The 25,062-nt window shown below is 43.5% G+C and overlaps 1 protein-coding gene across 1 annotated transcript; it reads left to right on the top strand.

The window, feature by feature from the left end:
* Positions 1 to 1,313: 1,313 nt before the first annotated feature.
* LOC117046050 (DNA repair protein complementing XP-G cells-like) lies at positions 1,314 to 20,860 on the top strand. Its single transcript, XM_033147779.1, has 16 exons — positions 1,314 to 1,378; positions 1,794 to 1,912; positions 2,451 to 2,626; positions 3,211 to 3,326; positions 3,417 to 3,509; positions 3,651 to 3,711; positions 4,188 to 4,331; positions 8,026 to 8,233; positions 9,437 to 10,396; positions 10,737 to 10,981; positions 11,550 to 11,669; positions 13,702 to 13,915; positions 15,035 to 15,179; positions 15,994 to 16,194; positions 16,978 to 17,062; positions 20,023 to 20,860. The coding sequence occupies exons 2-16, from the start codon at positions 1,825 to 1,827 to the stop codon at positions 20,590 to 20,592; spliced, it is 3,426 nt and encodes a 1,141-aa protein (XP_033003670.1). The 5' UTR covers positions 1,314 to 1,378; positions 1,794 to 1,824; the 3' UTR covers positions 20,593 to 20,860.
* The last annotated feature ends 4,202 nt before the right edge of the window (positions 20,861 to 25,062 follow it).

The following is a 25,062-nucleotide window of genomic DNA, read 5'->3' as shown; positions in this document are numbered from 1 at the left end:
CAGGCCATGACCCCATGGCTGGCTCCTGGTGTCCCTGTTTTCCAGGCACCACCCTCAATTTATAAAAGCAGTTTCTGATTTGATCCCAGAACATCCTGCTTTTCCTTGGAGCATCCCTATTTCCACCAGAGTAATGATGAAGGATATGGTAAAATGTTATTTCATTGCATAAATGTTGGGGGGGGGGTATGGAGTTACGCGAACCCCCCCCCATCCCCCCAGCCACAGACGTTTAGGAGACATCTGACGGCAGCCATGTACAGGTATGTTGGAAGTTTTTTAAAGTGTTTAATGTTTTATTTGTTTTTGTGTATGTTGGAAGCCAACCAGATTGGCAAGTTAAACTAATGAAACATGCTGAAATGGCAAAACTGACAATGAAATTTAAGAGGAAGAGACGACAACGAATTTAAGAAAGGATGCATATATACCGTATTTTACGCTCCATAAGACGCACTTTTTCCCTCCTAAAATGGAAGGGGAAATCGCTGTGCGCCTTATGGAGTGAAGGCTTCGCTCCCACTGCCTCCCCACATCCCCTGCCGCGTTCGGCGGGAGGTGAGGGGAGGCAGCAGCGATGTTGCTGGATCATGCCAGCACCTCCGTTCACCCAAAGAAGGTTCTTTCTTAAAGAAGGTTCTTTAAAAAAACAAGTGCGTCTTGTGGTCCGGAGCGCCTTATGGACTGAAAAATACACAGAAGCATTGTACACAGGTTAACACAGCAGGATTTTAGAATTATTTGTAATTTTGTTATGATTGGATAAGTAATTTAAACAAGATTTTAAACTGAGCAATGGACATGCAGTACATTGATAAATAATGGAACCAAGGAAAGGACTAGAGGGAAGTCAATTTGTTTTTTGTTTTCTTTTGTTATGTTTTCTTTTTTAAAGGAAGCCAGCCAGAGAGGCTTTGACAACCTGGTTGGATGTGCGGGATAAAACAACAACAACAACACAATAATGAAATAGGACACCCCTATTCCAGTGTTGGAGGGCATGTGTGTAAAACACCACGCAGCCACGCTCTATGCTTGTTTCCAAGAGGAACGACTATGTTGTGCTAGCAAACATATGGGAATGGCTTGCGGGAAAGGTACCAATCCAAAGAACGGTGCCAGTTTTTGTTAAAAAAGAAAAACACAACACTATAGCACAGTAATAGCGACCATTAAAAACATTAAGAGAGAACTGGGGATTGGCGCACACTCTCCTGCTTTGCTTGCGGGAACTGCGCTGCGCGGGGAAGGGGTGATGGGCCTCCAAGCAGAAGCGGCGGCCGGAACTACATCTCCCAGCAGGCCGTGCGCCACAGACATGCCGGCGACGAGCAGTAGACGCGAAGGAAGCGCGACGAGGCAAGATGGCGGAGTTTGGGTAAGAGGATGCCTCAGAAATGCCATCTCTGGACCCGTGTGATCTCCCCTCCTCACGCTTATTCCTGCCCCGCGTCATTTTAAGGGGTGGAAATTAATTTCTGCACATTTCTTCAGGGAAAGCGGGGGTGTCTTAAAAAATACGTTTTGGGGTATGTGGAATGCAAACCCGCTATTGTGTGATTTTGTGTGTGTTTCACTTGGTAGGTCTGCGTTAAAACATTCTAACCTTTTACATGCTGATTTATTTACTAGGGAACCACTGCATATCTCTCGCACAATTCCTGGGGCAGTGCTGAAATAAAATAATAATTAAACCTCCATCAGTAGAATGTGCATGTGTGTGTTTTCTTTTCTTTTTTTTTTAAAGGTGTCTTTGTATTTGACCCACCAATATTATTTATTGTTTTCAACAGATTCATCTTCCATTTGATTACCTAATAAAAGATGGGAGTTCAAGGACTTTGGAAGCTGCTGGAGTGCTCTGGAAGACCCATAAACCCAGAAACGTTGGAAGGAAAAATCCTTGCTGTTGGTATCCTTAAAAAAGAAGAAGAAGAAAGGGGGGGATCTTGTAGTGAAATCCCACAAAATTTGACAAGAGGCAGACTGGGGATGTTGCAGAGCTCCCAGAACAACAAAGAGTTAAATACTATTTTAGCTTCAAAACTAGAGCAGCAGCTAAGTTAGAAAGCACAAGCCAAAACAGAGGCAAAATGGTACCAAGTCAGCACAAAAGGAAGGTGGTGATAAAGAAAGCTATACAGGTTATGATAAACCACAATTGCACAGCTGAAAATTATTTAAAATGCACGAACGAATAAGCTAATAAGGAATGTAAAAAAACCAGTTTCTTTCAAACCTCTTATGAGGTGTGACAGGATGTATGTGTCTCAGAGAATCCTGTGGCATTCTAAACTCTTAAGAAAAATAATGTGTCACTGGCTTTTGTGGGTTAGAGTTCACTTTGTTGGATGCAATGTCAGGATCTGACATAAGCAGCTGCTTGAGATGTTCTTCTTGTTTGCATGTATCTGCTTCCCCAGTTTTCTTCCTATGAATCCTCTTCTAAGATATCAGCATTTGGCTAAATCAGGCTGTGAAAGGGGCAAGGGACCGCCATGGAAATTCCACCCACAATGCCCACCTTCTCACTTTGTTTCACCGACTTTGCAAGCTGCTGTTCTTTCGAATTCGCCCTGTCTTTGTTTTTGATGGTGAAGCACCACTTTTGAAGAGACAAACTTTGGTACGTGCTTTATGTGACCTTGTCCAGTACTGAACTTCTTGCCAGTTACAGTATAAATTTATTTTCAGGCAAATGAGAATAGGATTGCCACATTAGAGGTGCAGAACTGGACCCTAGCAATTAATTTTATTCTCCCAGCTACAACAAAATGGAGACTCTGCTGTGTGCATCTCTAACCGAGGCAGGAATTTAATCCTTTCCCACAACGGTCAAATTTAATATGGCATTCAGTAAATCTCTGGCTCACTTGTGGAAGTATGTGTCATGAATAGAGTATGCGGTAGCTGGTCATTAATGTAAGGACTTCTAAAAAGACCATTGGAAGGACTGTTATTGTAACTGACTTTCTATTTCATTTAACTATGAACTGCAGTTTCATAGGAAATTCAACAAAGCTGTGCACAGCACAGTGCAAAAAACATGATGCCACCGTAACAACATCAGTAAAGATGTTGCATGACGATAAACCAGTTGGTAAAAAAAGTCAAGTTCTCAACAGCAGTTTAATATGAAACGAGAATCAAATTAATGGAAAGAACATAGTCTTCTAACATGAAACATTATTTCACCAATGTTGTTGGCAGGCTAAGCGAAGACAACGGAAAGAAGTTGCAGCCTCTGACTCCAGGAAAACATCAGAGAAGCTTTTGAAAACTTTTCTGAAAAAACAAGCTATCAAATCTGTTCTGGCAGGCAAGAGGCAAGTACATAGCTGCTCTCTCTCTCTCTCTGCCCCCCCCCAACTCTAAATATTAAGTTTTTGCTAATGTTGTTATTTCTCCCCCCCAAGTGAGGCTGCATTCCCTAGCCTTTCAGAAATACGAAGAGAAGAAATAGATGATATTTATGTATTACCTTCTTTACAAGAAGATGCAAAGAACAGGTGAGTTGAACACGCTTATATTGTTTATATTTACAAAGTTTATATGGGCATGCAACCATTAAAGAACACTCTGCTCATCTTGCTTTTTATGGAAAAAGTGTTGATACTTGACAGCTTACCACCTTTCCTTTTGTAACGTAGTTCTGATGAAGAAGATGAAAAGGAATGGGAGGAGAGAATGACCCAGAAAAAGATACTGCAAGTAACTCTCACTTTATTTAGAGTTCTTATTTATATTATTGTGTGCATTTCTAATGGACAAGGAACATCAGCATAAAATCTAAGTGCTGATGTGGTATCATGGCTATGGTTAAGTAAACATCAGTGCTAAAAACAGTGTCTTGGAAGCAACATCTGGGGAAAGACCTTTGCCTAAGACTTTTGAGAGCTCCATAGAAGGTAGTACTAGGCTACCTAGATCAGTGGTATGACTCCACTTAAGGCTTTGCATGATCCTAAACATTTGAATAAAAGGAACTATAGGGCAGATGCTTTTTAAGTGCAGTCCCCAAAAGTAAACTAAAGAAAACTAAAACTTTCAATGTTTCTGTTAGGCTCAGTAGTATGTGCATGTTTGTTTTCCTTCCTGTACTTTTGCACGGTCAGCGTCTTCCTTTTGAACTATTGTACTATCTCACGGCTCTGCATTTTTTGTGCTGTCTTTTCCAACCTGCACAGGAAGAATTGTGTGAAAACCCTCATTCTGTAGATGTTGACTCGGAAGATTTCCTGAGCTTGCCCCCTGAAGTAAAGCATGAGATCCTCACCGACATGAAGGAATTCACAAAACGAAGAAGGACGTTGTTTGAGGCAATGCCAGAGGTAATGCACAAGCCTTCCTTTTCCTTTTCAAGTGAGCGAAACAAAATCTTGCTGTGTTTAGAACAGATAAATCCCTGTTAGTAAACCCACTATTGTCATGACAAGTACTTACGTAAAAATGTCAGAGTAATAGTACTCGGTGTATAGCAGCTTATTTAAACCATTGCATAAAATGTCAAAAATAGCAACATCACAATTTAAGGTAGATGTAGGGCAGTCAAAATGAATGCATCCATAGCAGGAAGGGAATTGATTGAATGCTTCAAATACAGGATTTGCTCATTTTATTTTACTTAGATTCCAAAATTTATATACTTCTTGATTGTAATAAACCTTCAAAGTGGTTTCGCTAACATTCAAAGGCCAGCTTATGGGCATGTGTCTTAAGTGCCCATTTATATATGGGAAGAGAAGGATGGTCTCCCAATTCTCTGGGAAACATCACTAAGATTAAACTGTAATGAATCCATCCTGTCTGTTAAATGAATTTTTAGGCTCCACACACACTTAACTGGCAGTAAGCCCAAGTGAACTCAGTGAGGCTTAGTTCCCAAGCAGACATATAAAGGGTGAAGGTAACGGGACCCCTGACCATTGTCCAGTCGCGGACGACTCTGCGGTTGTGGCGCTCATCTTGCTTTACCGGCCGAGGGAGCTGGCGTACAGCTTCCGGGTCATGTGGCCATCATGACCTGGCTGCTTCTGGTGAATCAGAGCAGCACATGGAAACGCCGTTTACCTTCCCGCCGGAGTGGTACCTATTTATCTACTTGCACTTTGACTGAGCAACGGGAGCTCACCCCGTCGCGGGGATTCGAACCGCCGACCTTCTGATCGGCAACCCAGGAGGCTCTGTGGTTTAGACCACAGCGCCACCCGCGTCCATGTAGTGTAATGTAAATCGTAGAAATTGAGCTAAAATCATACACTGTAGAGCAAGGGTGGGGAGCCTCAGGCCTGCTGGTGTCAGTAGTTCACCACAACTCAACCAGTGTAATGTATCAACAGTATGTAGATCCCCAGCAGAGTCTTAAAGAGATTTCATGCTCCCAACAGACAGCTTCTTCCAGGGACTCTGGAAAACTGAGCCTCACAGCTCAAAATAACAGAGTGCTTGTTGTCTCCAGACACAAGACAAAGCGAAACCCTAAAATCTACTATATACAGTTCTTCTGGTCTTTGAAGTAAAGACATGTATGTACAGAAGGATCTACTGGCATCATGGATAGCTCAGTTGGTTAGAGTGCGGTGCTGATAACACCAAGGTTTCAGGTTTGATCCCCATAAGGGACAGCTGCATGTTGCTGCATTGCAGGGGGTTGGACCAGATGATCTGCAGGCTTCTTTCCAGCTCTCAAAAAAAATTCTATGATACTATCACCATGCTAGCTAACACTGCTGTGTAAAAACCACAGCCTCTTCCCTTGACTTCTCACAGATCCAGAGGCAGATGCTGACAGCAAATGGGAAAGGGCACGGCAACCCACAAGGAAAGCAATGCCCTAGAAACTATTATACCCATCTCTATTCATAGATATATTTTCTGAACCAATTGGAGGGTGAATGGCTCAGCAAGTCATACACTCAACCTCACTGGTGTCGCTATGGTAACTCAGTGCACCTGGCACCTTACCCCAGAACATCCAGGTGTGGGGGGGATGTGTTCTTCAAAACACGAGACCAAGCACTGTGTAATTGGACCCTTTGTTCGCCTTAGATTAACGAGGCCTAGGGGCTGAATGCAGTTCTCCACGCTTCTCTGTCTGGCCCTTAGAACTTTCTCCAGGCAACACATTCCTCTCCCCAGGCTACACCCCTCCGCCTTGACCTCTGCTGCACGCTCTCATTTAGTGTTTTGTTTTTGGGTTTTTTTGCTGGGCTGGAATGTGTCCTTGAAGTTTGGTAGTGCCTCTGGCTTGCTTGCATGGAGGATGCAGTGAGTGTCTTTACAAACCGGCCTACTGCGTAAAGGTGAAATATTACACTGTTGCACTGCCCACTTTTGCCCCTGACTCTACCTATCACAGACATGTGGCCCCTGAAAGGGAATGTGGCCCTCAAACAGAGAAAAAGTTCCTCACCTCTGATGTAGTGGGTAGCCTTACATTGTGTGCTCACAACCAGAAAACTGTAAGTGGAGCTGGCGCTGGTTTCTCCTCTTATAAACAGCTGACCTGTAAATAGATGTGTTTAGATATCTTTCACACATGTAACATTGGCCGCAGGGCACCCTGCTGTTTTCAGGCAACTGTTTTAACCCACCCCCTTGCATAACCACTTTTTATATTGCAACTGTTCTTGGCTATTTAAAGCACTGCCAGGCAACCAGTTATTGTGTTTCCCTATTTAGGGTCAATAATGCTATGACGATAGAATGCTCAGTCCTAACTCTGTGAGAAATGCCAGCTGTTAATTTGCCATTTTTATCTTGTTTCTATAGCACACAGCATTCAAAGTGCCCTTATAGTTTGCTATTCATGCCCCACTTTTCTTCAAAACTGAACAATCAGAGCAGGTTATGATAAAACCATAAAAGTACACCAAAACATGCATAAAATGTATTTCAAACAGTAAATTTTTTACTATTAAGCCAGTATGATCTAATAATGTTTTATTTTCCAAGCAAACCTACATTTTGCATACTGGAAAGTAAGATTGCAGTCCAGGTCACTGAACGGAATAGGGCCGGCTTCAGAGTAGACATGCATAGGCATGCTCAGTGCCACTTTTTATTACTTAGTTTTTATTACTAAGTGAGGATTTGAAACTAAATCTCCTGGGGCAAAGTCCCGGGGTCTGCTCATAAGACTCACCGCTATAATCCCAGTCTCCATTCTCAGCTGCAAGCTGCCACTTGCAATTCCGGGACCCAAACATGTATTGCTTGGTTCTCATGTCAGGGAAGATAGTCAATGAGCCACAAGAGTTTTTCTCGCTCCCCAAGACACCTTCCGCTCAGTGTGCCATTTTTTGTGTGTGCCATTCTGTGCCTGTTTATCCTTCACTGTGATACCATGAAGACAAAAGATTTTACATGGCCCCTGAAGGCACTGCAAAGTTGTCCATTTTTAAAAACATACTGCATATGTATAAGCTTTTTATTTTTTCTCCTTTTGCACCCCACTGTGATACTGTGATGTTAAAATGTGTTTTGGGGACCCCCCCAATGAACCCTGCCCTTACCTCCTCCTGTTGTTTTTAACTGATCACTCCTGTGGGTCCCCTGTTGTGATTCATGACATCGAAAGGTTTTTATTTTGCAAGGGCCCAATAATGTATTTTTAGAAAACAAAAAAAGCAAAGGGCCGTACTTGCTTTCACACTTCAGCCACAACCGCCTTAATAGGTGGTTCCTGAAGGGTTTTCTATGGTTCAGTGTAGCTGAAAAGAAAATTAGCCATCTCTGCTATGTTATATGATGAGGATATTCTGCATCTTCTATTATGTAACTATTCCAAAGTCAGTGGATAATTTTCAAAACTTTTTACATGTTAAATGGAACAAGCTATGTGATGGATATAATTGTTGGCGTTCTAAAAAGAAAAATGCCATATTTTTTTTTTACAAAACGATGATCATGTCTCCTGATGGTTGAAATACCTCCTCTTCCTCTAAAACAGTACATTTATTTGCCCTGGAAATACAAGAAGTTCAATTCAAGTTTATTGAAGTGTTGTTTTTGTTGTTGTTGAAGGAGTCCAGTGACTTCTCCCAGTATCAGCTCAAGGGATTGCTTAAGAAAAGCAGCTTGAATCGGCACATAGAAAAGGTGCAGAAGGAGATGAATGAACAGCACTCGGGCCAAATCCAGAGCCAGTATGAAGATGACGGGGGCTTCTTGAAAGAAGTGGAAACCAGGAGGGTTGTCTCGGAAGACACCTCTCACTACATCCTAATAAAAGGTAGTAGGGCAATTACGTTTCCTTCCATGAGAAAATTAAATGTACAGTGCTATTAAAATTAAAGCAGTTTAATAACCACAACAAACTTAATTAATTAATTAATTAAACCAGTTTAATAACTGCAGAATAACTTCTGTTGTCTATGCTCTGGTAACCATGTTTATACATAGGGATGCCTCTGAAGATGGTTCAGAAGCTTCAGCTGGTGCAGAATTCAGTGACCAGGTTGCTGAGCGTATAAGGCTAATCTTGGCCCGACAGCACTGGCTGCCACTTAGCTTCCGGGCCCAATTCAGAGTGCTGTTTTTGACCTATAAAGCCTTAAACGGCTCAGGACCGCAATACCTGAAGGACCGCCTCTCACCCATATAAACCGCCCCGGAATCTGCATTCATCACCTGAGGCCCTTCTTCCAGCTGAGGTTTGGAGGTTGGCAACACGAGAACGGGCCTTTTCTGTGGTGGCTCTGCTTTTGTGGAATGCGCTCCCCATGGAGCTTTGCTTGGCACCTTCATTATATATTTTAGGCACTAGGTGAAAATGTTCCTCTTCAGCCTTTGGATGATTAATATTCTACAGCCTTTTAAAAGTGTCTGTGAGAAGGGGGTGTATTGTTTTGCTGTTTTGTTTTACTTATTTACTTGTTTTTATCCTGCATAAATGCGGGTGGCGCTGTGGGTTAAACCTAGGGCCTAGGGCTTGCTGATCAGAAGGTTGGTGGTTCGAATCCCTGCGATGGGGTGAGCTCCCGTTGCTCGGTCGCAGCTCCTGCCCACCTAGCAGTTCGAAAGCATGTCAAAGTGCAAGTAGATAAATAGGTACCGCTCCGGCGGGAAGGTAAATGGCGTTTCCTTGCGCTGCTCTGATTCACCAGAAGCTGCTTTGTCATGCTGGTCATATGAACCAAAAGCTGTACGCCGGCTCTCTCGTGTAACGCGAGGTGAGTGCCGCGACCCCAGAGTCGGACACGACTGGACCTAATGGTCAGGGGTCCCTTTACTTTTACCTTTATCCTGCATTTTATTCTGTGAGCTGCCCAGAGATCTTACGATGACAGGTGGTATACAAATCCTATAAATAAAATAAAATAAAAGTCATCACTCAGGTTGCATGTGATTTTAATCCTGCAGTCTTTCTTTTTAATACCCCCTGAAACCATTGTATTAACATATGAATAAACAGTGATGATCCCTTTTCTCTCAGGTGTCCAACCCAAAGGCGATGCCCCCAGAGATATGAAAACAATGTCTGCCAGCCATTCTTCTGCAGGGTCTCAAGATTCAGAATCTACAGGGAATATTAAGGGGGCTCAGGTTAACAGGAAGCCCCCTCTAGAGGATTTTGTAAAGGCTGAACCTACCAGCAGTTCTTCTCTAGCTCCTCCTTCTCCCAGAACCGTTCTTGCTATCCAAGCTGCCATGTTGGGAAGCAGTTCAGAAGAGGAGCTGGAAGACGACAACAAAGATCGGCTTGATTTGGATGAAGGCAGGTCCAGCGCTCATTCTGATGCCAGCAACATGTCCCCAAGGACACTGAGGGCTATTCAGAATGCTTTATGTGAGGAGGATGAGGATGAGGACGAAGCATCTTTTTGCATCCGCACTGGTGGCAGTCGAGTGGAGAGACCTCCTGCGAAGGATATTCTTGCCAGTAGCTCGGATGAGGAGGGCCAAGTACCTGAAGATCGGCGTGAAAAAGAGCCTCCATTTTTATCTGTCGGGCATTCAGAAGGCACACTCATTAGCCGAGACAGGGAATTGGATCAAAGGAAACTCCTCTTGGAGAAGGATCAGAGCGTACCTGAAATCGCATTCACTCCTTTTATGGAAAAAGTACCTTCTGTGGCAGATAAGGAAAAAGGAGCAATGGAAGCCTTGACTCCCACAACGGGCACAACTTCTGGGGAAGACGAAGGTATGGATAGTGGCACAGAGCAGCAAGAAAAGCCTTCGGCGCAGGCTCCATCGGTTGTCCCAAGCCATTCAAACTTTGCAGAGGTAGCCGAAAATGGCAAAGCTGAACATTTAGTGGAATTGGTTGAGCAGTCAGGGGAAAAAGTCTCTGAGCGTCAGCAGCGGGCACTCCCGTTTACTTCAGAAATCGAAAACCTTAACCAAGAAAGAGAGGAACTTCAATCACAGTCTGAAGAGAGTGATTCTGATGGTATGTGGTTGTTAAAATATATGCATATGATAAAGGTGGAGCATAGGAACAAACATAAACATGACAGAATGTAAGAAGGGTTTGGTGGAATGCCCTGGGCAGGGAAGCTCAGATGCATTCATTTTTGGTGATCTTTCAGGGGCAAATTAAAAACGGTTTTGTTTTGGAAGGAGGGCAACTGTTGAATCCCACCCAGATTTTAATTGGACTAATTGATGCTTATGAAGTTGTTTTTAAATATTCTGAACCACTTGGGTTTTACTTTAAGAAACTTGTCAGAAGAACAGGGGCAAAGAAGCCAATCGTTCTCACCTTTTCATTTCTTTTTAATGTTGATCAGGTAGCTTCATTGAAGTGGATGCCAAAGTGAGTGGTGAACCTCAGGACGAAACATCAGAGGTCTCCCTTGCTTCGGCTGAACAGGAGGAAGAAGCATTGTCTGCAGAGGATATGAAAGGGGCGGACGAACGTCCCACGGGCAGCCTAACAGAAGACGCTGGCGAGGATTCAGAGCTGTCTATACAACAGGATGCTGAAATTGAAGGCAAGGAGGATGCAGTTAACGAATGGCAGGATATTAGTATGGTAATTATTTTGTTGTCATTAATGAGGAAACAGCTGTATTCCCAGGGAATACAACAATTCTGTTCAGTTGTTTCATAACATTTATTTATTTAATGAGAAAGATTTGTAGAGTTATTTGAAAGAGTACAAAAAGGATGAATTTGAAGTCAGTAGGAACAGAGACTATGACATCCATGAAACTCCCCTTCTTATGACTGGTTTGCTGCCTGTACTTTTTCAGATTCTGCCTATGTTTGAAGATCAGAAATAGGCTATTTTTTGAAACAACTCTCCTTAAAAACAGTGTGTCAAAATTTCAGATTTGACCATGCATGCGTACAGAACTGAACCAACAATGTCTTCTGCTAAATTTCCTTTCTTTGGGTAGGGTTCCTCTGTTTTTGCTCTGCTAAATGCAGAATTTGGACTTGTTTGGTGCAGAATTTTATATTTCTGTTGGTTGCTAACAATCTTGAGCATAGGTTTCTGCTGTAATTATGCCTACTACAAACTTAAGCACAGACAGGTAACTAACATACATCGGTGCCTTGGGGCTTAACGGAACATGGATCTTCCTTTACGATTACAGGAGGAGTTGGAAGTCTTGGAAACAAACCTTTCTGCTGAGCAGAATTCCCTAAAGGCTCAGAAGCAACAGCAGGAGCGTATTGCTGCCACTGTGACAGGACAGATGTTCTTAGAAAGTCAGGTAATATGTTTATCATCCCTTCTTGTTCTCAGTAGCCTTTAAAGATCCCCATTTTCCCAAAGGGAAAACTGAGAAATGTTGGCAAGAATATCCAGTCAAGTCCAAGTTCAGCTCTCTTTGCACTGGGTTACGCTGGCTTTGACTGTGACCGGGAAAAAGGCGAGGGAGAGTATGAACCTTTGCCTAGACTTGAGGTATTGATATTTTCCTTTCCTTATTGCATTTGAGCAATGCTCACAGGATCAGTTTCATGGAGTTATTTCACAGCTGCTGTGATATTCTATACAGTGGAACCTCAGGTTACGTACTGTCCTTACGAACGCTTCGGGTAACAAGTTCTGCTAACCTCGAAGTAGGTGCTCCGGTTAGCAAACTTTGCCCTGGGATGCGAGCGGAAGTTGTGTGCCGGCAGCACAGCGGCAGCGGGAGGCTCCATTAGCGAAAGCGCGCCTCAGGTTAAGAACGGTTTCGGGTTAAGAATGGACCTCCGAAACAAATTAAGTTCGTAACTGGAGGTACCACTGTACAGCTATAATTTATTGCAAAAACAAAAAAACCTGCCACCTACATCCAGAGACAAGCTTGCTTGGCTCATTTCAATGTTGTGTGCCTAATTTGAACAACGGGGATATAAGAAGGAAGAATAAACTGATATTTCTTAAAGTTGAGCACAGCAAATGGATATCTTTGTCCCTTCCAATTCCACAGTTCTATGATTCTGTGAGATAAAACTGAGAAACATTTGTGGAAATAAATTCCCTCCCATTATATACCAGGCAGGTGCCATCTCTGTTGTTGTCTCCTCATCACCTTTTGAAGACCCCCCACAGATCTTTAAATTGAGTGTTTTACCCCAGTCTACATCTGTATTGGATTTGACTTTTAAAAATAAATAAATGCTCTTTTAAATATGTTTTTATTGTTAAATCGCTTTGAGATCTTTCACAGGAACTGGATTAAAATAAATGGGATGAAATAAATAAAATAAGAGGAAAATGTCAACATTACATCATAAGTTAGAGGCGCCCCCCCCCCCACTCCACAAGCACACACATTCTCATGTTAGTAATTCCGTCACATGTTAACTTTGCATGACTTGAAAGAACAAACCGCAGAGAGATGTCAGTGATAAAAGCTACAAATCGCCTTTTCGTTTCTGTTTTCCACCGTGCAACTTAAATATATCATATTGAGTTAGGCTGGTGGCAGAAAGGGGTAGCAAGGGATGTGTACAAACACATTGATTATTGATGTATTGCCGAGACACATGTTAGGGAAGGTGGGGTGGAAATGGGAAAAGTCCTTATTTGTTTTTCTTAGAAAGCTGGAAATAGTGTAACTGTTCCATCCTGTGCAAATCCAGGCTTAAGTGACATATCACATAGCTGCAGATGCAGCAGATGCAGGCTTGGAACATCTCCATGACAAATAGCTGTCTGCAGAAGATTTATTTGCCCTGCTCACATAGTCAGTGGTCTTACATATTTTTGACCTTTCCCACCCCAGTAAAACTAACGCTGCATTCAAAACCAGTCACTTACTGTCTTCTAAGGGAAAAAAATATCTACCAGAAACTACAATCACTGGCATCGTTTGTAAGTTGGGTGTGATGGCTTGCATGTGCAAATGTCCCATTATACATCTAATAATGCACTTCCATGTTGCCTGATATTGCCTCCGATGCAGTGCTTTCCAGTGGAGCTGGTTCGCGCATTCACCTGCCAGTAATCGAGTGATACCCGTGGGTGAGTGAATGGGCCCTTCTCAGTGGAGAGAAGCACAGTGGTACCTCTGGTTACGAACTTAATTCGTTCCGGAGGTCCATTCTTAAGCTGAAACCGTTCTTATCCTGAGGCGCACTTTCGCTAATGGGGTCTCCCGTTGCGTGCACCAGAGGTGCACAATTTCCATTTGCATGCTGGGGCAAAGTTCGCAACCAGGAGCAGCTACTTCCAGGTCAGCGGAGCTCGTAACCTGAAGTGTTCGTAACCAGAGGTACCACTGTATTGAGTTTGTTTCTCCCTTCTCTCAGGAACTTCTGCGGCTCTTTGGCATTCCATACATTGAAGCCCCTATGGAGGCAGAGGCTCAATGTGCCGTCTTAGACCTCACTGATCAAACCTCGGGGACAATCACGGACGACAGTGACATTTGGTTGTTCGGAGCACGACATGTGTATAAAAACTTTTTCACTCAAAACAAGTACGTGGAATATTACCAGTACGTGGATTTCCAGAATCAGCTAGGTAAGTCCAAAACCCTGCTTATGCAGAAGATTTTAATTGCTGCTTTTTTTTAACCCTCTAATTGAAACTATGTATTATTATGATAGTGTATCAACACTTTCGCTATTATACAGCAGATAATTCAAATATATTTCCTTGTTCCTCTGTTCGTTCTTCTGCTTCCGGAGGATTATAGAATTGGTGACTTAAGCGATTTAGGAATAAGTGCCATTGAATTCAGGGGGTAACCTGCAGAACACTGTTCTGTTAGTTCCACTGTCTAGAGATGTTCTGTAACTGGTTGATCCTTGTGGCTGCTGGTGTTGGTCCCTGGGTTAACACTCTTAATCTTTCTGATGTTTGGCTTCCCAGATTAGGAATGAGCCATGTCTGCTCAGTAGTTAGAAACAACTGAGACACAACATTTAGTCAGAGTAGCCTTAAAACTTGTCAGGTTTCTTGAACTAAAAGCAAGTTCTCTCATTATTTAAACTAGCTTTTGCTGCCTGTGGATAGGGTAGAATAATTATTATCTGGCCTGAATGGAGCAGCCTCGGTAAAGTGTGATACCAACGTTAGCATCCTTTGGGCACCAGTTTGACATACCTTTTCTTGCAGGCATTTGAAGGAATGATTAACATGCTTCTCTCTCTCTCTCTCTCTCTCTCTCTCTCTCTCTCTCTCAGTGTAGGAGTGTGCATTGCTATTTTATTGTTAAACTTGATAGCTGTTTTTAGTTGCAAGCCGCAAGACATTTGGTATTAGGATATGTTGATAATAAATTGAATTAAAGCAATTGTTAGCACTAGTTAGTGAATCTTTGCAGCTCTTATACATGTTTACAGTGCCTGCTCTTGCATGAAGATGATTCACGCTAATTCCAACCAGTAGTTTTTTGGGCACTCTGTTGATTTCGCAGATATGTAGCAGATCTCAAACCTGGTTGCCCAAGATTTCTGCTCTTTGTGTGTGGAAAAGGTTCAGGACTGAACTTTTTATTACGCACCATAAAAGCATGCACTGAGCTGTTGCACACACACCCTTTTTTTTCTTAGCAAAGTTAATGTATATTTTTTAGTTTAAGTGTGAACTTGTGAATTCTATCACACATGACTTGCTTATTCCCCCCCTCCCTTTCAGGCTTGGATCGAAACAAGTTAATTAATCTAGCCTATCTGCTTGGTAGTGATTACACAGAAGGAATTCCTACTGTTGGCTGTGTAACAGCAATGGAGATCTTGAACGAATTTCCTGGACGAGGAATGGAGCCTCTCTTAAAACTTGTGTAGGTATTTAATTTTTTGGCAGGCTGTTGTGTATCTCCTCTCTCTCTCTCTCTCTCTCTCTCTCTCTCTCTGTGTGTGTGTGTTTTCTGGTCTGAAGCATTATGAGCTAGGATGCCTGGCGTATGCAAAGGGAAATATTAGTATAACACAGAAACAATCATGAAGCTGTTTATATTTCTTGTAATTACTGTGATTCTCTGCATTTATGGCAGAACATGTTCGTCTGTTACGGCAAACCATGGTTTCTGGCTTTTGCATGCTGCCAGGTTGCTCCTGCTTTGCCTCCCTCCTGGTACAAACAGGAGAAATAAAGCAGAAAGCTGCAGTTAAGCATAGAACCATGGTTTGTTGCTCCCTAACAAGCCGTTATCTGAAAATCAACAGCAAACCATGGTTTAAGGCTGTCTACTGATTCATATATAATGGGCTTTTGATTTCTCTTTGATGTTATTTATGCTTTTGTCTTCCACAAATGGAAAACACATTCACTGCTCTTCTGCAGATGTAATACCTTTCCCAAACTTGATTTCAGCACATGGTCATACCTGGTTACCACCTTGCTGCGCACTGGGGCAAACTGAGGACCTCCATTTTACGTTGCGCAATGCAAGAAAAGGACTTATGTATGGGGCTATGTGCTCATTGTGTACTAAAATCTGTTTTGTTTGCTGTAGTCTCTATACCTGAAGGGGACATAAGTTCATCAAAACTGAAGTTTCCCTTGACTCTTTGACAGGTGACAGTTCTGACCAAACCAACAAAATCTCTCCCTTTGTGTGAGAGAGATTTAAACATCTATTTCTGTTTTCTCAGGGAATGGTGGGCCGAGGCTCAGAAGTATAATAAAACGCGTCCCAATCCGTATGACACCAAAGTGAAGAAAAAATTGCGGCAATTGCAGCTTGCACCCGGTTTCCCAAATCCTGCAGTAGCAGAGGCTTATCTGCATCCCGTGGTGGATGAGTCGAAAGGATTATTTGTTTGGGGAAGACCTGACGTGGAACAGATAAGAGAATATCCTTTCCCCCCCTCTGTTTTCTCTGTACTCTTGATAAGCTCTGCTTAGAAATGCTGCGGCAGAAATGTTTGTGAAACGTGCAACAAATGGGATGCTGTCTTGCATGAAAAAGTTCACATGGTTTGCTAACACAATTCTGTGGTGCAGAGGGGATAGAAATCTCTCTCTCAATGCAAGTGTCATCCAGAAGCAGCTAACCGATGTGCCGCCTCTTGTGTGCTTCCTAATGCACAGTTTCTTCAAGTAGCTGTCACCAAATGCAGATGTGTGGTGCATGAAAGATAGTACAGTACTTGGAAAACAGCAAGACAAAGAGCTGCAGTCTTTGCCTGTGAAAAGTGCTGCAATAAATGTATAAAATTAACAGGAAAGGGCTCGAGAATATCCCAGATTTGCATCATAAAATGTAGAAATTGTTAGGGGGTTTTCTGCTTTTAAATGCTCATTGTGCTGCTACATAAAACTATTACTTGTAGACTTCCAAAATACAAGGTTGTATCCAGCTCTGTGTGAGTGGCATATCCCTGTTCACCCCAAAAATCTTCTGCAAAGGATACCTCAATCCTCTGGAGCAGATTTTGAAGGGTGTGCAGGGGAGCAGTGGCTGCAAGAGATTGGAGAGGAGGAAGAAGGTCTCTTGCATAAGTTGAAGTTTGTTGTGGAAGCAGAATGGCAGCATATTGCAAATCCTGTTTTCCTGGATGTGTTTGCTGCTTTCAGGAACTTTCATTCATGCTTTAATTTCCTTTGAATTTCTATTGACCCTTGACTCGAAACACATTTTGCCAGAGTCGTTTTGGCTGGACCAAGTTAAAAACAGACGAAGTTCTGTTGCCTGTCCTCAAGCAGCTGAATGCGCAGCAGGTATCAGTAACACGCACAAATGTGTGTCTGTGGGGGTGTGTGTGTTTGTGTGAAACTCGTTTTGCTGCATCATCAAAAGGCTTTCTCCATATGCCCTGATAAACCCTGGTAAGAACAGTTAGAATCGATGTCTATCCCCCACAAAGGTAAAAATTAAATCATTACCTACAAATATGTATTGAAATTTTCATCACTATGAAATTCACTGAAAGTCGGATAAAGAAGGCAAATGATGAATTTAAATCCCAGGAATAAATTGCTCAGGGCAGACTCAAAATGCAGACAAGAGTGAGAGCTCAACTGAGTTTTTTTTTTTTAAATTTCAGAACTGGTGTACTGTAGGTGAAATGAATAGTTCACTTTTTGGAACATGTTATTGGATCAGAATTTGGGTAGGCTCTGTTTCAGGGATGTGGTCCTCCAGAGGTTGCTGAGCTGCAACTCCCCTCATCCCCAGCCATTACTGTCTAGGGCTGATAGGAATTGGAATTAGTGGCCAGTGTTTTTTTGCCATTGTGTGTGCTGGTGCTTGCTGCATTACACATGTGGCTCATTGTATCTTGGTGTAGTTTTGCCCCTACTGTGCCAGGGAACAAGTAGAAGACTCGAAGATATTTTTTCCAGCACCAGGCGTATGAACCCTCATTTTTCAATTTCATAACTCCAACAAACTTCTGCTGCCTGCGCCATAGGTTGGCCACCCATGTTTCAGGTGGATGTTGCAAATTTAAGAATCTATGGTGTCATTGTTCTACTCCGGTTAGACTCATCATGTTTTTTTTGTGTGGATAGCCTTCTGAATTGGTTGCAGCACCATAGGTGCTGTTGTCAAACAGCTTACGCTTACTTTGATATTAAGGATTATTTGGAAACTGAAGGACCAGCACTGACCTCACATTTACCTATAAAAACCCTGTGTCCAAACAGAGGCCATTTAATGGACCTGGCTGATGAATCTTTTATCTGGCTCAACGAGTTTATTATCTTTTGAAGAAGGGATGCGGGTTTAGGTTTGCAGGTGAACATTACATAGATCTCAAGCAGTTTAAGTGGTAAGATGCTTTGAGCTGAAAACAGAAGCCAGATAAGTACCAGAAGCCTGGAGACAGATATAAAGGGATTAGCATTTGGTTTGTGCTCAGACCTCTTGATTTCTAAGCCCAGGAGTTGGCAGGAACAGTCTTCCCACAGGTGGCTGGGAAATTTGCCAGGATCAGTGAGGCTCCTCTTCCTTTCCAGCATGCATACAAGTTATTTTCAGACCATAACTGGTGACATAAATTTGTAAGCAATTATGTTGATAACAGATGATTAGTCCTTATGTTGAGCAGACAAGAGGGCTCATCCAGACGCTATCCTGTCACGTTCTGTGCCTCCTGGAATGTGACTAGTTACCTTTTCCTGAGGCTCTCCTTTGTTCAGTGATGAAAACCAACAGTGTAGAATGGCAGGGCGCTTCCCTAGCTGTGCAGCGTCATAATCCCTGCACTTAGAGCTGCCTACAAGTACCGTATTTTTCACTCCACTGGACCATAGGGCGCACCTCGTTTTTAGAGGAGGAAACAAGAAAAAAAAATATTTTTCTGGTTTTTCTCCTCTAAAAGCCCTGGTTTTTTTGAGGATCAGCTAAAAGTTTTGCAGCTAATTTTGCAAAGGGAAAAGCTCTGGTTTTTTGAGGATCAGCTAAACGTTTTGCAGTTGTTTTTTTTGCAAAGGGCAAAAAGCAAAGAGGAAAAGCTCTGTTTTTATGGGGTTCAGCTCACATTTTTGCAGCTTCTAAAGGAAAGGGAACCTTTTCTACAGTTTCCAGACAGATAATCTAATCAGCCAGTCACATGTTGCTGGGGAAACAAACAACCTCCCTCTGCAGCACATTCAACAAAGGAGGGCGGGGCTGAAAGGGAGCCGGGGACTCTTATCTCTCTCCCGATCTCTTGCTGATCAGCTGCTGAGCGGGGTCCTTTCAACACCCCCTTTTCTCTTTGTAAAATAAAAAGCATGATCCTCTTTTGGCCCCTGGGCAATTCAGCTCCAGGGACCACCATTCGCTCCATAAGACGCACAGATATTTCCCCATACTTTTTAGGAGGAAAAAAGTGCGTCTTATGGAATGAAAAATATGGTATCTGGAGAGACTAGTCAGCATCCAGTATATCAACCTGTGTAGAAATTGTATGAGACCCCGCAGGCAGAGAACCTGGTTTTTAATGCAAATTATATGCAGATATCATCTACTTAGAAAATATGCAAATGAACAGCAGTCTTTATTGCATGTTTATTAGGAATTCTGGATTACTTAGACACTTTATCTCTTTCAAAATTAAACCATCCAGCCCCAAAACCCATAAAACCACAAACTGCAAAATGCAGTATTTCACGGATAAACTGTGAACTATATGAAGCTGTGAACTATATGAACTGATCATTTACTCACTAACAGTTAATCTGAATGAACAGATCTTCACCCTCCTACTATGAAAGATATCAGTGGCATGTTCTGGTGGACTTGTCAGGAAGCAAGTTTCACAACTGAGGTGCCACTAACTGAAAGGTGTTGAGTAGGAACTTGAAATCTACCTTATACTGAGCCAGATCATTGGTCCATCTAGTGCTGACTGCCAGCGGTGCTCCAGGATTTCAGACGGTTCTCTTCCACCTCTATGTGGAGATGCCTGGGATTGAACCTGGGACCTTCTGCATGCAAAGCAAATGCTCTATCACTGAGCTATGGCCATTTCCTGAGTCTGGTGGATCTTATAGCTTGCTGGGTGGAATCTCAAGAGAGGCCTTTCCCATAGATCTTCATTGGTACAGTGGGCCTCAACTGGCTTGATAGGCCCAGGCAATACAATATAGAGGGTGAACTTAGATGCCCTGTGTATTTTTTCCTATTGCAATTAGCCTATGCCATAATTCCTTAACATCAGTTGTGGGGATGCCCCCTTTTCTCTTCTTTGTAGACTCAGCTCCGTATCGACTCCTTCTTCAGATCAGCACAACACGAGAAGCAAGCCATCAAGAGTCAGAGACTTCGGCGGGCTGTGACTTGCATGAGGAGGAAAGAGATGGAAGAAGAGCAAAACGAAGTCCTGCAGGCTACTGCAGTCATGGAGCAGGAACGTAAGCGGAGGAAAGGGAAGGATCGTGTTCAAGGTGCGAAGCAAGGACTGGCTGGAACACAGGGCCGGCGGGGCAAGAGGAGAAAAACCCCACAACTGAAAGGGGAGGGTTGTGGAGGGGGAGGCTTCGTAGGGGACGTTCAGCTCTCGGAGGCTGAATCGTCCAGCGAATTGTCGGGCGAAGAGTCGGAGAAGGAAGCCTCCAAAAGGTGCAAAAAAGGAGGAAATGCCCTGGTGCTTGAAGCGGACACAGCCAGTCATGAAGCCAGCTTGGATCTTGAAGCCAAGCGGGACGAAGAGGGGAACAGCAGCTCTAGTGCCGAGGAAGAAAAGCCTCTGGTTACAGCTAGGCCTGTATTTGAGGGCAAGAAGGCAAGGGGCAAGTCTTCCAGGGGAAGACGTAAGAAATAGTGCTAACTAGCAACAGAGAGGGAATTCTGAAAATACTGTTTTGTATGCAGCAGAATGTAATCTTCACTAGCCAAGAATTGCTCTTCCACCTTCATTATCTTTTGTATATATCAGCATGAACCTCCATGATCTTATTTTTGTATATATTAGCACTATTTATTAAATAACAGCTTCTCTTTTTCTAATAGCGATTATGAGCTGGAATGTTTAAACCTCTTTTAAGAGGATAATATCAATGTCTGTTTTCTCTTCTCAAGAGTGCTTCCAGGAGAATAAACAAATTTGCCTCCTTTGAAGGTTCTCAAGGTGATTTGTAATGGTGTATGTGTTTTTCATCATGGAAATTGAGTCGTTTTATAATGCAGTCGACCTGTCAGTCAGCTTCACACTTCATGAAATGCGAGCAGCAGCATACCATACAGGGTTTCTGCATTCCTCCAGAAGAAAATATTTTGGGCAGCTTCAACTCCTCATACCATGCTGTTCACCTATATTAAAAAATCACTTCAAGCATGTCATCCATTACAGAGCTATATCTGATGGGACTGGTCATTCTTCAATAAGAGCTACAGATAGCTAGTAGTATCTTAACAGCATAGCTAATAGAGAATTTAACAAATAAATTCAAAAGGAGAATTGGCTTTGCATAGTGGCTGAGGTACGAATGAGGAAGATCTATGCTACGACCTTGCTATGGACCATGTGAGCTGCTGTATTTGGGGATGGGCAGGAATTTTTTCACTTGACAAACTAGACCTGGCCCACCTCATAGCAATCGTGGTTTTTGCCCACCTCATAGCAATCGTCACAACTTTGAGGTTTGGCATTTGGTAGGCCTTGACTTGGCTGGACGAGAGGTTGTAGCTTCTCCTTGCCTCTCCTTGGTTAAGGGGATCCGCTTAAAGCGATCTGGGAGGAGTAGCTTCTGTCTGACGCCAAGAAGGGGGCTAGAACCATATCAGCATTCCAACAGGGATCCCTCAAGGGGCCATAGGTCACAGGGCCCCCTCAAGATGTGGTTTAGCCTTTGATGAGCTTCCAGCAGATGGGCTGGAGTGGCATAATTTGACCTCGCCCAATGCCAGACCATTTACATCTGTAACTAATAAAGTTGTGGCCTATTTGAACCCATAAACCTATATGCTGTTGTCTTGTGTGGTTAGTAGCTCCCTAGGGAACTGTGGGGTCATGGGGCTGTGGCACACAACTTGCCTCTGCCACGAACTCAACTAGGCAAGCCACTCTGACTCAGTCTGCCAATAAATGGGGCAGGGATGAAGGAGGGTGGAAAGACAACAAGTTAGGGAAAGAAGGAGAGGCACCACTGTTGCCTCTTCCAGAGAAGGAGGCAAGCCAAAGGGATCTAGCTAAGACTGAAGTCTATTCCCACAGGAACCCACAAGATCAAGCATGCTTGAAAAAAGTATAGAGCAGCTTCCTGGAGAAACTCAAAAACAGGTTGTCAGAGGAATACACAGTTAAAGAGAAAGGTTTCTTTGAAGGGAGTTGACCTCTCATGGGATGATTACATTGAGAACGAGGTTGGATAGAAGGGACCTTAAAAAGAAAAAAGGTACTAAGGCAAAAGGTTAAAGGTAAAGGACCACTGGACGGTTAAGTCCAGACAAAGGCGACTCTGGGGTTGCGACGCTCATCTTGCTTTTCAGGCCGAGGGAGCTGGCATATGTCCACAGACAGCTTTCCGGGTCATGTGACCAGCATGACTCGACCGCTTCTGGTGCAACGGGACGCTGTGACAAGTGCCAGAGTGCACGGATACGCCATTTACCTTCCCGCTGCAGCGATACCTATTTATCTAATTGCAAGCGTGCTTTTGAACAGCTAGGTTGGCAGGAGCTGGGACAGAGCAGTGGGAGCTCACCCCGTCGCAGGGATTCGAACCGCCGACCTTCTGATCAGCAAGCCCAAGAGGCTCAGTGGTTTAGACCACAGCGCCACCCGCTCCCCTTACAGTACTAAGTCAACCGCTGTTACAGCAAGGCAGGTGCCAACACAGCAGAGTTGCAGGTTCATCATTAGGCGTTCTTAAGCCTATTGGCACATTAGCTAGATGGCCAAGGTGTTGTGTGCCAGAAAACAGAAAGGTCAAATCTCCCTTCCCCACCAATGCCTGCTCCCATCGAGATAATTATTACCTCCCTTCCCCAGCTAGAGATATTTACACACACCCCCAAAGCAAATTAAATGCAAAGACAGTGCCATTGTGTTTAGCTTGGACCTGAGAAGGGTAGATTTCTTTCCCTAGCAGGAACTTTTATTGTTGCCATTGAGCAGAAAGGCCTTTGCTCCTTGATATTTTATCACCGGAAAGTTCAAACATGGCATACATCAAGGTACCCAGAAATTGCATTACCCGTCTTGCAGAGATGAACCCTGAAGGTGACTTTCATAAGATCTGGCTCACCGTTCTGTTGAGTGTAGTGTTGCGTAACCGTAGCAAATTCTTCCTCTGAGGCATAAGATTTTATAGAACGTGTCCCACCTCAGCAGTGTGCTGGCCATTAATCTTTTGCTGCTCAGCACAGTCCCGTCTCACTGGTCCTCTCTCAAGTCCCTAGAAGATGTTTTTATTACCGAGTTGAACAACAGTTGCGTCGGTAGCCTGTGCTTGAATTAATCCCCGCAAAATTGCAGAAAATGCCCTTGCTTAGAAGATGATACAGTCTTGACAGGGATGCTGCAAAGGGAGAAATGCGTGAATAGTGGAACTAGTAAAGAAGAACATCCCTATGCTTGTGCAAGAGAGAATATTTGAAGACACAGTAGAATCTGCTGGGGGGAAAGCTGCTTTAGATAAAATGTGTTACTAGAGACATTTTGAAATATGTATTACTAATATGAATACGATGAAGTGAGAGCTGGACCATAAAGAAGGCTGATTGCCGAAGAATTGATGCTTTTGAATTATGGTGCTGGAGGAGACTCTTGAGAGTCCCATGGACTGCAAGAAGATCAAACCTATCCATTCTCAAAGAAATTGGCCCTGAGTGCTCACTAGAAGGACAGGTCCTGAAGTTGAGGCTCCAGTACTTTGGCCACTTCATGAGAAGAGAAGACTCCCTGGAAAAGACCCTGATGTTGGGAAAGATGGAGGGCACAAGGAGAAGGGGATGACAGAGGACGAGATGGTTGGACAGTGTTCTTGAAGCTACTAACATGAGTTTGGCCAAACTGCGAGAGGCAGTGAAGGATAGGTGTGCCTGGCGTGCTCTGGTCCATGGGGTCACGAAGGGTCGGACACGACTGAACGACTGAACAACAACAACAAAGTGTATGTGTGTTATTTCCTCCTGTCAAAGTGAACCTTGTCATTGTGCAAATCTTCCGCCTCCATTTCTTGATAGCAATGGTGTGTTTGTGTTAATAAGTGCTTGTAGCCACAGTTGCCAGCATGGTTTGAGTGTACAAACCAAAACCCTTTAGGGGAGGAAGTGTAGCTCAGTGGAATCAATCATGTTGTTTGCATGTCCTCGATTCAGTTCCTGGCATTTCCAGGACCGAGGATCAGGGAGCACATCACAGAAAGTACATCCACTGACAGTAAGATAAGACAATTCTGAGCTAGGAGAACTGTCACACGTTGCATGAGGCAGCTTTTTTGTTGCTGCTGTGGTATGCCAAATTTGGGCCAAAGTTCTTCAGCTATACTTCCTCCCTTTTAACTCTGCAGTTTAAGTTCCAACAAATGGACAGACATCAGGGAAAGTCTTTAGTCAAAGTATACAGAGCAGCGCCAGTATTTAGAAGACAGTCAACGAATCACGGAAATTCCCAGTGATGGTGGTTGGTTCTGAACCTAGATTTAGCAGGTCTAGAGGCAACGAACGTCATGACCAAACTATAAATACATGAAAAGGTCTATGCCCCAATCCATGTGTTTCTAGCTGTCAAAGAACATATAACCTGGGGCTGGGGAAACCTCTGGCTTTCAGATGGGAGACCATTTTTGGATCCAGTCCAAAGTTTTGTTGTGAGTGCAGGCATGCTAGGAAAGCCACATGGGAAGTAGTCCAGACTAGCACACACACCCCATTATGCCTGGGATGAGGAATTGCGTATATCGGCGTGGAGGAATGTTCTCCATTTTTTGCACCACAACAAACCCGATCTTCCCCCTGTTCCTGCTTACTCTGAAAAGAGAAAAGGCTTAAAAAAAAAGACCCACGTACACCAAAATCCCGCCTCACTTTCAAGGATGCGACAACCTGAGTTGTACAGCAGCGGCTTCACAGCAGTCACAGTTCTATAGATCATCTCCCAAGGAGAAGTAGAAGGTATCCCGTGACTGCTTCTAGGTCTTGGGCTATTCCGGTGATTTAGTGACGACTGCTGGATCGTCTATCCAGTCACTCAATGAAGTCAGAAAATAGGAGCATGTGGTGAGACCCTCAGTTCACTGGGGGAGTAACTGCTGTATTCTGGATGTCGGATCCATGGAGCCAACGGGAA

Source organism: Lacerta agilis, chromosome 4 (assembly GCF_009819535.1).
Source record: "Lacerta agilis isolate rLacAgi1 chromosome 4, rLacAgi1.pri, whole genome shotgun sequence".
Taxonomy (NCBI): Eukaryota; Metazoa; Chordata; class Lepidosauria; order Squamata; family Lacertidae; genus Lacerta; species Lacerta agilis.
The sequence above is the reverse complement of the archived record's forward strand: the minus strand, read 5'-3'. Positions and strand labels throughout refer to the sequence as shown.